At 39.9% G+C, this 13,736-nt stretch overlaps 1 protein-coding gene across 2 annotated transcripts; it reads right to left on the bottom strand.

Annotated features, from left to right (window-relative positions):
• Nucleotides 1-2,774: 2,774 nt before the first annotated feature.
• On the bottom strand, nucleotides 2,775-12,292 carry LOC149007995 (superoxide dismutase [Mn], mitochondrial-like). 2 transcript variants are annotated; one of them, XM_089165608.1, is made up of 7 exons: nucleotides 11,794-12,292; nucleotides 5,084-5,130; nucleotides 4,888-5,013; nucleotides 4,714-4,770; nucleotides 4,101-4,178; nucleotides 3,312-3,412; nucleotides 2,775-3,025 (listed from the first exon to the last, which is right to left on the bottom strand). In XM_089165608.1, exons 1-6 carry the CDS (start codon nucleotides 12,107-12,109, stop codon nucleotides 3,314-3,316), a joined length of 723 nt encoding a protein of 240 aa, XP_089021734.1. In that variant the 5' UTR covers nucleotides 12,110-12,292; the 3' UTR covers nucleotides 2,775-3,025; nucleotides 3,312-3,313. The 2 variants fall into 2 exon arrangements, with proteins under 2 accessions (XP_089021734.1, XP_089021733.1); XM_089165607.1 differs by lacking the exon at nucleotides 2,775-3,025 and adding an exon at nucleotides 3,031-3,222.
• Between the last annotated feature and the right edge of the window lie 1,444 nt (nucleotides 12,293-13,736).

Below are 13,736 nucleotides of genomic sequence, written 5' to 3'. Positions count from 1 at the left end.
AAAGGAGTCTCGGATCTTTGCTCTATGTTATGGAGGATTTGAATTTACTTTCGGAGGATATGTTGATTCCGATTTTGCGGGTAATCTTGATAAAAGGAGATCCACTATTGGCTATGTGTTTACAATTGCGGGAGGAGTCGTGAGTCGGGTATCTAAACTACGAGGATAATTGTAGCACCGCCTACAACAGAGGTTTAGTATATGGCAGCTACACAAGCTTGTAAAGAAGCAATCTGGATAAGAAGATTCATGGAAGAACTTGGGCACAAACACAAGAAGATTCTCTTGTATTGTGACAGTCATAGTGCCTCGCACATTGCAAGGAATCCGACTTTTCATTTCAAGACAAAACACATAGAAATACAATATCATTTTGTTCGTGAAGTGGTGGAAAACGGAAGGGTGGATATACGGAAAATCCACACGAAAGAGAACCTAACAGATGCATTGACAAAGGCAATCAACACTAACAAGTTCATTTAGTGCAGATCCTTGTATGGCTTGACAAAGATGTAGACAACATGGTGATGGCAAGATAGAAAATGGTGTGGAGATTAATTGGTTCTCAATCTAATCTCCAAGTGGGAGATTGTTGAAAGTCTTAGTCTCACATCTAGTGGAAGTGGGAGTTTGTTGAGAGTTTGAGGTTTTATTCCCGGTTCGAGTAGATTTGGGAGAAGGTGGGACAGAGACGGAGTTTGTTGAGAGTTTTATTCCTAGTCCAACATCATCCGCTAAGAAGCGGGAACATCTGCGAAGTCGAAAAGCTTGCAGGGGACAACACTTGTTGAGAAGCGGGGTCCCTCTGTTGAGAAGCAGGAACATCATCCGCTAAGAAGCGAGAACATCTGCGAAGCTGAAAACCTTGCAGAGAAAACACTTGCCGAGAAGCGGGGAATATCATCCGCTAAGAAGCGGGAACATCTATGAAGCTGAAAAGCTTGCAGGGAAAACACTTGCTGAGAAGCAAAGTCCCTTTGCTGAGAAGCAGGCATCTGCGAAGCTAAAAAGCTTGCAAGGAAAACACTTGCTGAGAAGCAAGGTCCCTTTTGCCGAGAAGTAGGAATATCATCCGCTAAGAAGCGGGAACATCTCGCGAAGCTGAAAAGTTTGGCGGGAAAACACTTGCTGAGAAGCAAGGTCCTTCTGCTGAGAAGCAGGCATCTGCGTAGCTGAAAAGCTTACAGGAAAAACACTTGCTAAGGAGCAAGGTTCCTCTGCTAAGAAGCGAGGAACATCATCCACTAAGAAGCGGGAACATCTTGATGACTTTTGGTTCTTGGGCAAGCATTAAAGTGCTACAATACCTAGGAAGTTGGTGAAGAAATAAAAGCTGCTTTATGGAAATCATCATTTCCTTCCCAAAAAGACTCTTCGAAATTTCAAAATGCCTACTAAGGCGTGAGAATGTGGCCTTGATGCCGAAAAGCTCGCCATAAAGACCAGGGGACTAATGTTATCGTCATGAGTCTTTTTGGTCTAGATAGAATCTACACTGGCCCGGGTCCGGGGCAAATAAGAGGGACCGGACCCACTAGTCCACATCGGGAGTCCTACGTGGCGGATGGCCCACGTGCTCGGCGGGGATATCCCGGACGAGATCCACGCTTTATCACGATCTTGGATCTCCTCGAGCCCGGGGACGACAGGATCTCTCGCTAGCCCTTGCTCGCCGAAGCACAAAGGTGGCTGAAGAGATTTCTATCTCGCTCTCTGACCAAGAAGTCACCAAAAGAGGTAGGAACCCGGTTTATAAGGAGGGGAGGAGGCCAAGAAAGGGGTAAGTTCTACACTCCCCGGCCTCTATCATCTTCAGCTTTCTAACCCTTCAAGAGGATGGTCTTCATCATCTCTTGGGGTCTTCTCTCCTTCATGGAGTTTATCATTTGCTGGCTTCGAGCTAACTAGATCGTCGGAGGTGGCTTCCTGTCATCAAAAGCGGCCCACTTTCACATTTCTTTGGTCTCGGGAACAAGGGTTGGAGCTAGAGCTGAACCATGTTGTCGAGATGACATTTCTTGCACCAACAGAAAACACTTGGCGAGAGACGACCATCAGAATTTATCACTACTTGGGGGAATGATCAAACCCCATTGCTGGATGCACCATAACCTTTGTTTCAAGGAACTCAAATTGCCACTCTATATTAGAAAATGTTCGATCTAAGTTTCTCTTTAATTGCTTCACTCCCTCGTCTCCGATTGCTCCAAGTATAGTGAGGGCCTTTGGATTTTAACTCAGTGAGACCCCAACTGTCTACGAATTCCTGGAAGGTAACAACTGTTCTTCTAAATTGACTTCGTCCAGATTTTTTCTACTAACATAACACCAAGCCACGTACATACAAGCCAGCGATTCGTCCTCCCAACACCAAATGCAAAGATCTGAACCCATACTTCCCATCTAGGGTCTCTACAAGGGTCATCATATACTGTTGTAAATAGGGATATCCCACTATCAAATTGCATTTGAAACAGTCTATGTGGAAAAGTGATTGAAACAACCACTGGAGCCCCCCCCCATTTGAAACATTTCTACAAAATCTTTTCCTTTCCTTTCATATTCTCCCACCCAAGCACATATAAGTCTCGTATGTTGCTTTGATGTATCCTATGGAACCTTTTCTTTTTCTGAACTTTATTCGCAAACTATAGAGGGGATAGACTTGGGAGAGGAATCAATATTAATTTTCAAATAAATATAATAATCATGCGTGGAGGCTTTGCAGGTGGCGAAGCCAGGATGCCCAGCCGTTATCTTGTAATTTCGAAACTTCATTTCACCGGAAAAACATCATCAAAACCGATACCTGAACAAAATATTTAAGCAATAATGTTCTTGAGCGTCTCCTTTCATTCACACACACCGTCTTCCTGTCAACATACTTGCTACTGCTCAAGTCAATTAAACAGTAGAAGTTATTCTACTTCGCTTCAACCTATTGCTGGTTACAAAATAAAGAGAAGACAATGAGCAGCTTTATCATGTTCTGGGGTTACGAATTCAACTCAGAAGAACAAGAAACCTGTATAATGAGAAGGATTACTTTTATTCAAAACTAGATAAACAAGGATAACACATTAGAAACTGTTCATAACCTTCCTACAACTATATGGTCTACATGATGGAAAGGATTACAACATTGAAACCCTGAAAATATCATGTCCTCGCAGCAAGAAGAAACCCATATATCAGGACAACTCGTACCCGGCTCTGCCCAACCTGACAGAACGAAACACTTATTCCACATCACCCAGACATTTGCTGCTATCACTTTAAAAAGGTGGAAGCGACTGGAAAAAGTTCCTGACCTCTAAGAGGAGCCTTTCTCCTGCACAAACACTTCATCGGCATATTTCCAGTTCATAACATTCCATATATTGCTCAAATAGTCAGGCCTCACATTTTTGTACTGCACCATAAGAAGCCAAAGATCACTAGTTAGACTATACCAGATTCAAACAGAAAGCAAGAAAAATATAGAGACGCACTTTCGAAAAAGGCAATTATAATTTATAAATTTATAATCATCAATACAATGTGCATTTAGCCATTTACCAATGCTGATAACCACGGTGTCAACATGCTAATCTAGAGATGACAGAAAAATGGCTGAAAATCAGAATCTATTTAATAAGACCATTCTAATACATGCATAAAGAATTTCCACGATCCTGACCTCATCAGCAGTGACTTCTCTTCTATCTCCAACTGAGTTATAAATACCTCCACCCAACCCGTCCCCCACCGGAAAAAAAGAAGGGGGAAAGAAAAAAGAGGAAAAGGAAAGAAAGGTCATTTACATAGAGCAGGTGCCTAATGCTAAGGGTCAATCTGAGAAAGCTTGACCTATGAACGTTCAGCTAGAGACCTGAGAAAATGCAGGAGACAAAAATCCCGAGGGACACTACTGTAAATGTGCCAATCAAATTCATGCACAGGTTTATACATGACATTCACATTCTGGTCATCCACCTCCAAACCTTGGGTGTTGTTCTTCAGGGTAAATTGAAAATCTCACTGGGATGTTATCTGAATTGCTTCATCAACATGATTCAAGTTATCACAAGGAATAAGAACTCCAGAGGCAGAAAATTTACCTGCAAGTAGTAAGCATGCTCCCAGACATCAATTCCCAGCAAAGGAACCAAGTTTGGCCCTACAGTTACCAGCGGATCCTGAAAAAAAGGCTGGATTGGTCATCATTGTTCATTGAAAAATAGAATAAAATAACGTACTCCCTTCAAACATACTCTAAATCATGAGTCTTTTTGCCTCTGGGTTATATCAACTCTAAAACCCTTTAAGGCATGGAAATACTAAAACTGTGATATCCATGAAAAATGCTTATGTTATGCACATGTAAAGAGAGTAAATGTGTCCAGAAGCAACAGCTAAGACTTTAAAAAGATAAATACATTATTTCAGTCATATGATCGAACAGTGCTAGCAAAATTTACATCGCTTGTTACTTTCACGTATACCTAATATAAATATGTCTATTTATATATTTATCCAATGCCACACCATGTACTTGCGAACAACAAAGATCCCTAATCCAAATGACCAGGGCATCTTAGGAGCTTTACCATATGTGTTTAATGCCAGGTAGAGAGATTTTTTCAAAGCCTTACCTACCTTTAGGTTAAAGGCTAAAGACAACCCATACACTCAAAGGTAAAGGCCATAGAGAAAAAATCTGGTGGTGTTTACCTGATTCAACGTGGTTTTAACCACAAGCTTCTTCAACTCCTTATCTAGACCTAACCACTGCAGAGGGAAAACAAATTAGAAAACAAGTATTTAACATTGACGGATTCAGTTAGAAGAAAACAAATGGAACAGAAGATATCACATATCAGCACTCTGACAAACAGCAATACATACCACCCAACCAGAGCCCTGCAAAGCAGCACCCTCTGCATTCATCTTTTTCACCAGAAATTCCAGAGAACCAAAATCTTCATCAATAGCCCAACCAAGATCACCTTTTGGAGGCTCACCACCACCTTCCTGCCAGTATATTTGATGCGTCAGCATGTTAACAAAGATAACTAAACAGACAAAAAAACAATATACTCACACTTGCAGGAGCAAGATTTTTCCAAAATATTGAGTGGTTGACGTGACCTGCAAATTGACAATTATTAAGGACTTAGCAAGGATGAATAAAAAAAAATCAATCATAAAATTAACAACTGCCAAATCAGTAACATTGGAGAAAATGAAAATGATTTCTACATCAACGACAAAACATAATAAGTATACAGCAGAGGCCCTAAATAAGTAAAGCCAAGGAGGCATGAAAAGATATGAAAAGCAGATGTGCATAGTTAAAGAGGGCAATAAAAACAATCATAATTCCAACACACAAATAGCCTATCAAATCTAACTAGATTCTATAATATGGATCCAAGATTCCAACAACAATACATTGAACCCTGGGACCTTACATTCTGGGTCCACTAGGAACCCTTCTTATGCCTAGCATAGGAATTATATTAGTAGATTATATTAAGTTTTATTTGTATACCAAATTTAGAGGTAGTTGTCAAGGTTACTACTTTTGAAGATTTCAATTGTTGCAAATGAGATTATACCTTTTAATAAGAAATGAGAGCAGAACAGAAACCACAATTTAGATAATCCAATTTGTGTTGCTATGGCTACATCACCTGAGTAACGCAGTGTTGTAGGAGATGGTAAACAGACTGGTGGGAATCTAGCTGAAGCTTGGGCGGCATCCAAGCCCAAGGTGGGTCTCTTCTTTCTCCTTTCATTTTGTTCCTATGGTATCCAAAAAGCCCTTGAGTCCTTCAAAACTTTGCCACAAATCCCTGATTGTTGTTACCTTGCTGCTCCGCTTGCTTTGTCAGATATTCCACAGTTGATGATGAGACTTAACAGATATTGACGGGGGTCTTATTTTCATTAGTTAAACCAGACCTGTGGCACCCTTGTTGCCGGTAATTTTTACCCTGTTTAGGGTATGTTGCTATATCTTCTGACCATCAGATCTGGTTCTTAAACTGGAAACTTGGAAAACCTTTAAAAGAAGAATTCAGCTAGGATACAGAGTCTTCCTGTCCTATGGATAAATGCATACTGCTCGTTTCTCAAAACAACCCTCAGCTGCTAATTTTGCACCATTGCAAACTGAACCTTCATAGCTGGTTCTGCAAATTGTTGACCTAAAGTGCCAAGCCATTGCATTGGGTTGATTTCTACATATGCAGAATTCAAGTGGTGTTGATTATAACTATGTTTTCATGATATTCTGCTGTATGTAATGCTGAGATATATATTCTTGTTTCTACATTTGGAAACTTTTCAATACATTGCTAATAACTTGAGCTCCAACAGCCAGATATCCATCCTCTCTCTTGGTTTGGGTTTTTATTTATTTATTTGTGTGTGTGTGTTTTTTTTTTTTCTTTCTCTTTTTTAAGTTACCAAGTGATACAAACCAAATTCTAGGGTTTAGAGTTCTAGGATTATGCCCTAGAATTGGGCTCACTCCAAGATCCTCTCTCAGGGAACCAGCAGTCTTCTAGAGCTGTAGGTGCCTTTAATCGAAGGCTTCTTGAAGGAATTAGGGTTGAAAGAATTTGGGTTTTAGGAATTAAGACTGATGTATTGGCAATTTCAGGTCTGCTGTTAAGTTAAGGTTTAAGTTTTAGGGGATTTTAGGTTGAATAGGAGGGTTTTCAAGTTACGGCTGCTGCTGTAGTGTAACTCCAGAACTCAAATAGAAGTTTGGGGGGGGGGGGTGTAGGGATTAGTTTAGGGTCTAGGTTGGGCTAAGGCTGTGGTTGAGTTTTTATAATTTCAGACCTAATCCTAAGTGTTTGGGTCTGATTTGAGAATCTTACATGGGTTAGGACTCTTAGTAAAGTCAACTAGGGTTAGGGAGAGGTAGGATGCAAGTGGGAGACAATAATCCTAAAAGGGTTTGAAATGAGGTTGCTACAAGGATAGTGGTGATTTAAGCTATAGCACTTTAGCACTCTATATATATATCGTGTCAATGAGTCGGACAGATGCCATCATTTTTCAGTTTCCTCCTTTCTACACCCATGTTTCCGTCTCGCTATGGTAATACTCTAATAATAGGTTTAACAGGGAAGGTGAACTGTCACGTGCCCTGGAAGGGTTTTCATGAGGTGGGCCCCATCTGGGCCTAGAAACCGGGGTCATAACAGAATTTGGGAGTTATAGGGTTTCCAATAAGACTAGGGCTTACTGTTTCTAGAGGTTGAAGATGAATTGCAGAAAATTTGAAAACCTAATGGATTAAGGCTTTTTATGAAACTAAAAGTAGAGATAAGGGGAAGAGAAAGGTGCGTTCCTATGGGATAAGGAGGGGGTACGAGGGTTAGGGAATCTAGGGCTGAAGGGGAAGGCGATTTGCAGCTTGCTGCAGGAAGAAGAAGGGTAGGATGGGCTTGTGGGTAGGTTAGGAGAAGGGGGAAAAGGCTAGGAAGGGGCTGGAGTGTTGTTTACTTGGAGATTGACAGGAGTTGTCAAATTGCTGCTGGAGTTGAAGAACAATGGCTGAAAACTTGAAGAAGACGCACCCAAAAGCTGCTGCAGGCCTCCTCAAAGGAAACCCACGCCTCTCTTGCCTCCAATTTCTCATTCTCAATTTTACTAATCAAATCAACTTGTGTTGATAGAAAATGAAGGCTTTAATTATAGCTTCTAAAAGAAACAACCTAAGCCTCAAACTGGGAAACCTAATTGACTTCGAATGACTCTCTAATACTAATTATGACTCTGACTTGACTAACAACTTCTCACATAAACATGGACTCTATCATAACTTACTCTAGAGAGATCCAAGTTGGATTCTAAGAGTAGACATGGAGTCCTAATAAAAAGTAGAGTGCAACTAGGGGATTCCAACACAATTTAGGAATCTTACCTAGACAAGGACTCTTCAATAGAACACAAAATAATGACTCAAATGAGAAAACAAAAATATATCTAGGGTCTTGACAACTAACTGGGCTCATTGGGACCTTAACCTAGGACACCACAAAATTTGGGAATGACCACAATACCCCTGGATCAAATTAGGAGCCGAGGGGTTTGGAGAAGTAACCTAGGGCCTATGCAATCCCTGGAAACAGTTTACTTCAACAAGTTTCAGTTGTGGGGGATATTGAACCAACTTGCTGTTGGGTAGTTATAGATGGACAAAATGAGGAGAGCCAGATCTCTCTTTTAATTTCCATGGTAGGTCCTTTCCATCATTATGTCTCTGCTTCTTCAAAACCATTCTGCTACCCATATACTAGAAGAAACCCAACCTCGTTGGCTTGGCCTTATTAAACATCCTGAGCAGAACCAATAGCTCCATAAAAAGTAAGTTTCACGTACACAAGTTGTATTTAGAGACTAAGAAATGAAGCTGGCAATGGTGGAGATTCTAGTTGAGTATATTCTGTTTGTGCTTGCCGCTGATTGCTCTGATATACATGTCTTCTTTTGTTCGCAGTTGTGGTTTCCCAAAACACTATTGAGAATGGTTTTGAGTTGTGAATTTTGAACTCCACCTTACTGAAGACAGTAGCATTTCTTCTCAAGAAGTGCACACATCCACCGGGTAGTGACTAGTGCAGTAGCCGCCTGAACTATAACAATCTTGAGCTGGGGCTAAAAAGACCAGTATTTCAGCAACCAGGGAAGCACTGTAAGATTAACACTGATACTCTCCCAGACGAACAGCGACATCATTATCCTAACTCCCAGGAGGATGGGAAGAATAAAACTGAATCCTCAGATAAGAATGTGGAAGAGAAAAAAAGATACAACAGGAGAGGGAGGGAATAGAAGAAAAGCATATAGAGTTCAGTTGGGTTTCTGCTTTTTATTATGCATTTTTGTTCTCATAGCACTTATTGGTTTGATTTATTCCATGGGAACACAAAATTAACTTGAAACTGCCAAATGTATTTCCACTCCCAAAGTGTTCAAAAAATCACCAAAACAACTCTCTAGAAACACTATTAAACAGCATCAAGCAACCAGATTGTAGTGGAGCAAAAAAACCATTAAAATGCCAGAGCTCCAAAGTCCGGAGGAACTGTACAACATTAAAAGACAGAACGGTTAATGTAGGAAGAGAGGACAGTTTAACACTTAAGTGGTTAGAAAAGAATATATTCCCCCGAAAATTGGAAAAGCTCCAACCGGTAAAATGCTCATATAGGCTTCTTTCTCTGTTCAGCAAGGCATGGATCAAAGCAGCTGGGGCAGACCATATGTTTGGTTGAGAAGGAAAACCAACAAGGACATGAGAGAAGCATATATTTAAAGACTTCTATTACTCCCCCCCCCCTTTTCTTTTTTTTTTTTGAGATTCTGGGTGGATTTGACAATGACTATTGGGGAGATCCCTGACGCAGTATCTATTAAATGCGGACCAGAAAGCCATTTGTTGGAACCAACTCAAATGCCTAAAAGGCAGGCCCTCTATGAATTTCAATTAAGGCTCTGGTTATAATTGATGTTCCCTTAAAAGATAGTCCTACTTATTTGTTTGACCTGGGATTCAATAGTGTGATAGTGAATGGTTAAAGTGATTAAGCATAAAGTTAGGGATCAAACTAATCACTATGAAGAAGAATGCTTATAGTGTGGCTTTCTTGAGATCAGGAAGTAAGGTTTCTAGGTGTCGGAATGGGTGAAACTTGGACGGACTGTAGGTAATGATGAGGGTGATCCTCCAAGATTGGTGATTATCTGATGGGTAAATTGGGCTAGATCTAGGTGTGCTTTTAATTTCCTAAAGATACCAAAATTCAAGAAAACTGGTTTTCTATTAACTATTTTTATCTTTCTTTTTTTTTTCCTGATTTTACAATGAAGGAAAAACTGCAATTAATGATTGAAAGTAGGGGACTGTGAGGGAGATCTGTAAGCTTAATCCTAATGCAAGCTAAAAGCTGGTAGCTGAAATAATGAGTTTGCAGGTCTGTTCTTGAATGGAGGGGTTCCTGAAAATCAAGGAAGTAAAAGAAACAGGGAAAGAAAGCGGTAGAGATGAGTGGACCTGCAAGCTTGCCTCACTATTGATATGTTCTTCAATTCAGGGTTCCTGAAAATCAAGGTAGTAAAAGAAACAGGGAAAGAAGTCGGTAGAGATGAGTGGACCAGCAAGCTTGCCTTACTATTGATATGTTCTTCAATTCAGCACCTAGTAGGATGAAAATAGAAGCCAGAATCCACAATCACACCAGGATACTTGAACTTTAAACATCAAGATCCAAAACCCACCTAGACTTGTAAAACCAAGGATCCGTACTTGGACTATAAACACCAAGAAACCTCAGTTTATACTTTGAACACTATACAACTCTCTTATAGAAAGAAAGGCATCAGCCAATTCTTGCAAAAATTAAAAACTCAACCAACTTAAATATAAATGTTATTCTTCCATGATGGGGTGTATAGAGGGGCCATCAGCCTTAATCACAAATACCTAATGCTAAAAAGAAAACCAGTAATGAATAAGATGTAGCATTGCTTGTTGGAAGGTGTGATACCTAATTACAATGCTAGTAAATGACTTAACGACCCTCACCAAAAATTAAACAAAATATTAAATGATTTTCAAACTCAAGCTAGAAACTCCAATTACAGGCCCATAGAGGCAATTTCATTTTAAAAGTTAAAAAGATCAACGGACCATGATCAATGTAACCCAACAATGAGCTTAGTAGAAGGAAAACAAGCCCAAATAGCTGCTGCATCCGCATCAGTTTCCCATGATGGATTTGATAATAAGGGCCAAAATACCATCCAAAAATAAAACGGTAAACCTCTAGAGTACTCTTCAATAGATCGTAACTTCAACCAGAGAGTTGCTTCCAATCCAAATGTTTGATAAATCCTCCAAAATCACTAACTGGGGACTCTTATTCGGGTCACGCTATCAGTTCTAAGATATTCTATTGGTCTCCCATGCATAAGATTCATTACTTTGTCACTCTCCTCCAGTCTAGTATAAAAATATACTCTAGTGGAAGACAAACCCAATGAGTCACCCAGTTGAAATATGCACTATCAGCAAACACCTTTGACCGAACCACTGCATTCTCTCACTTTGTTTGATGATACTCTTTGCCTTCTCATAAAAAGAAAAATAAAATTAGACACACCAGCAGAAAAAAAGAAAATGGTCACCAGCCCTGGGCTTAGTGGTAAGAATCACAAAGTGCTTTCATTTTCTAAATTGTACACCTTTTACACTTTTAGGAGAGACCACACCGATGACCCATCCTCAATACTAGAAGCTGCTACTCCCTCAACCTAGACAATTGAGCTCACTGGACTCGCGAGTCCAACAGAAGTCCTTACAACTAACCCATCATCATTCTAACCAAACCACAAGATGCACCACGACCTGCAGGGATAACACAGTGTATTAAAATCAATAAGATTAATTGGAAACGCCTCCTACCAATTACTGATTGCCGATTCAAGTAGCGTCAAGGTTACTTCCAATTATCCCAAGGAGGTTCATCAAGTTAAAAAATTCTAAAGCTATTCAAGTAAATAAGCTATATGGCTAAGCAAATTGCTTCTGTCGGCCGGAAGTATTGTCGCTCAAAACGATCAACATCCTAAACCTCGCTCTCACAGGAACCCCGACAGATACTACGTATGAAGTATGCAATCAATTCAGTACAACCAAAAGTCAACAAAATCAAAACAATATATCAAGAGAAACCGCCAAAGATAATCGAAAATCCCAAACCTAAAAGACTAAAAGTTAGGAAACAAAACCTCCGCCATTGAATTTGATGGCGCTCTGCAACTTAACCACAGTTGACGCATCGCCTTTTGCCATCGCTTCCTCAAGGAGTTCCAGAGACTTATTATAGTTGGTTATGTAAGTCTGATGATGCTTCTGGTGATGCAGTTTCATAATCTCAGCACTGACGAAAGGTTCAAGAGCACCATAATCGTAAGGAAGGTCAGGAAGAGTGAAAGTCTGCAACTCGCGAGCATGGCGAAATCCTGAGCCGATATTTCTAGCCTCCTTCTGCAAAACTAAAACAGATGATAGGGTTTTTCTGCAAATGAGAGATCGAAACGCCATCGCAGTCTCTGTAGTCTTCTGTTACTCTTTCGCCACCAAACCGAGTAGAAAACCAAGTGCGGATTGAGGAATAGGGCTTGTTAAGAAGACTAATGGTGGATTGCACGTTCTGCCGACACGTGGCTCGATGCTTAGCCCACTGTCTGTTTTTCTCTCTCTTTCAGACCGACGTTTTGCCAACGATTGTAAACGAATTCTGGTTTACTGTTGTGCGAGTGCTGTCCTTGATTGCTATACAGTGATGTCTTCGAAATCTAACGGCCGGCACTTCGATTACATCTTCAACAGATTTTTTATATAATTAATTAATATAAGAGGGGTTTTGCCTCAGATTTTTTTTTTTTTTTTGGTAAACAGGTTTTGCCTCAGATGTTGAGAGGCTGAACTCGTATGGAAATTTATTAGATCCATTTCTAAATGTGTGACATGTGTTTTAACATTCCATCAAATGGTTGAAATTCATTTATAGTGAAATTGACCATTCATTTTCTTGTAGATGTGTGATCATTTGATGTGATCCGTAAATAGATTTCCACCATTTGATGTGATATTAGAATACATGTCACACATCTACAAGAAATGGACTCGATATTGATCCGACCTCCTATGTAGAAACGTTGGTCTTTTATCAAATGAGCCACACCTCAGAGTTAATCATATTCATTTTTTACAACACCACATATCATAAACTAAGAATCGCGTAAGAGTTATCTCTTAAGGTTTTTAGAAACTTACGCCTATGATTGCACTGGAGCTTCCATGGAAGAGGTGTGCTACCATGTTATCAGCAAAGGGAATATTCTCATTATCTCATATCCATGTTGTCAATAAGAAAATATATATTTTTTATATTTACTATTATATTTTGGGAGACTTTTTGTAAGAGTGGTTTTTTTTTTCTTTTTCCTTTTAATAAAAAGAAAAACTCCCATAAAATAAAAGTTATTCTGGAGGAGAGGCTCCACTAGAAGAGTCAAGGTGACGACAAACCATTAGCTTTTAGCATGGCACAAAACATGAGTTAAGCTACAAATTCTAAGACTAGACATATTCTTAGAAATAAAGAGCAAAGTTGGGACTAATTCTAGAGGCCAAGTTAGTCCACTAGACTTAATTAGGGATCACTTCCAAAGATCATCACAGTTTGTTTAGACTTCCAAAACTTGAGTGCCTACTTTAATACTAAAATTTCATCTACTAGTCCATTGAGACACTCCGCTTCTAATAACGAATCAAAACTTCTAGTACCAACCGTTTGAGAATTCGGATCATTTTTCGTCGGGAGAGCACAGAGTGCTCCTTGATGGTTTTCGACCACAAAAACCAGTGGGTCCCACCGGTGGGGAAAAATTTTTATTTTTTTCAAAAAGTGTTTTTCACCGTGGCCCCCACTGATCTTTGTGGTGGGGAGCAGCGTCGGGGTCGCTGATCCGGACTCCCGTTTGTGTGAGGTGAGTGAGGTGGCAGCGTTCCTTTCCGACACTTGTTATCCACTTCCATCAATGTTCCTTGTCGACCCTGTAGCCTACAACAATCAAAGTAGGTTTCTTTTATCATATTCCAGATAGAACTATGTAATTGAAATGCATGATATGAAGGGCTATTGTTATCAGGTAGTTCCTTTGAT

This window comes from Hakea prostrata, chromosome 8 (genome assembly GCF_041222555.1).
Source record: "Hakea prostrata isolate BN-2017 chromosome 8, UWA_Hpros_2, whole genome shotgun sequence".
In the NCBI taxonomy this organism is placed as follows: Eukaryota; Viridiplantae; Streptophyta; class Magnoliopsida; order Proteales; family Proteaceae; genus Hakea; species Hakea prostrata.
The sequence above is the reverse complement of the archived record's forward strand: the minus strand, read 5'-3'. Positions and strand labels throughout refer to the sequence as shown.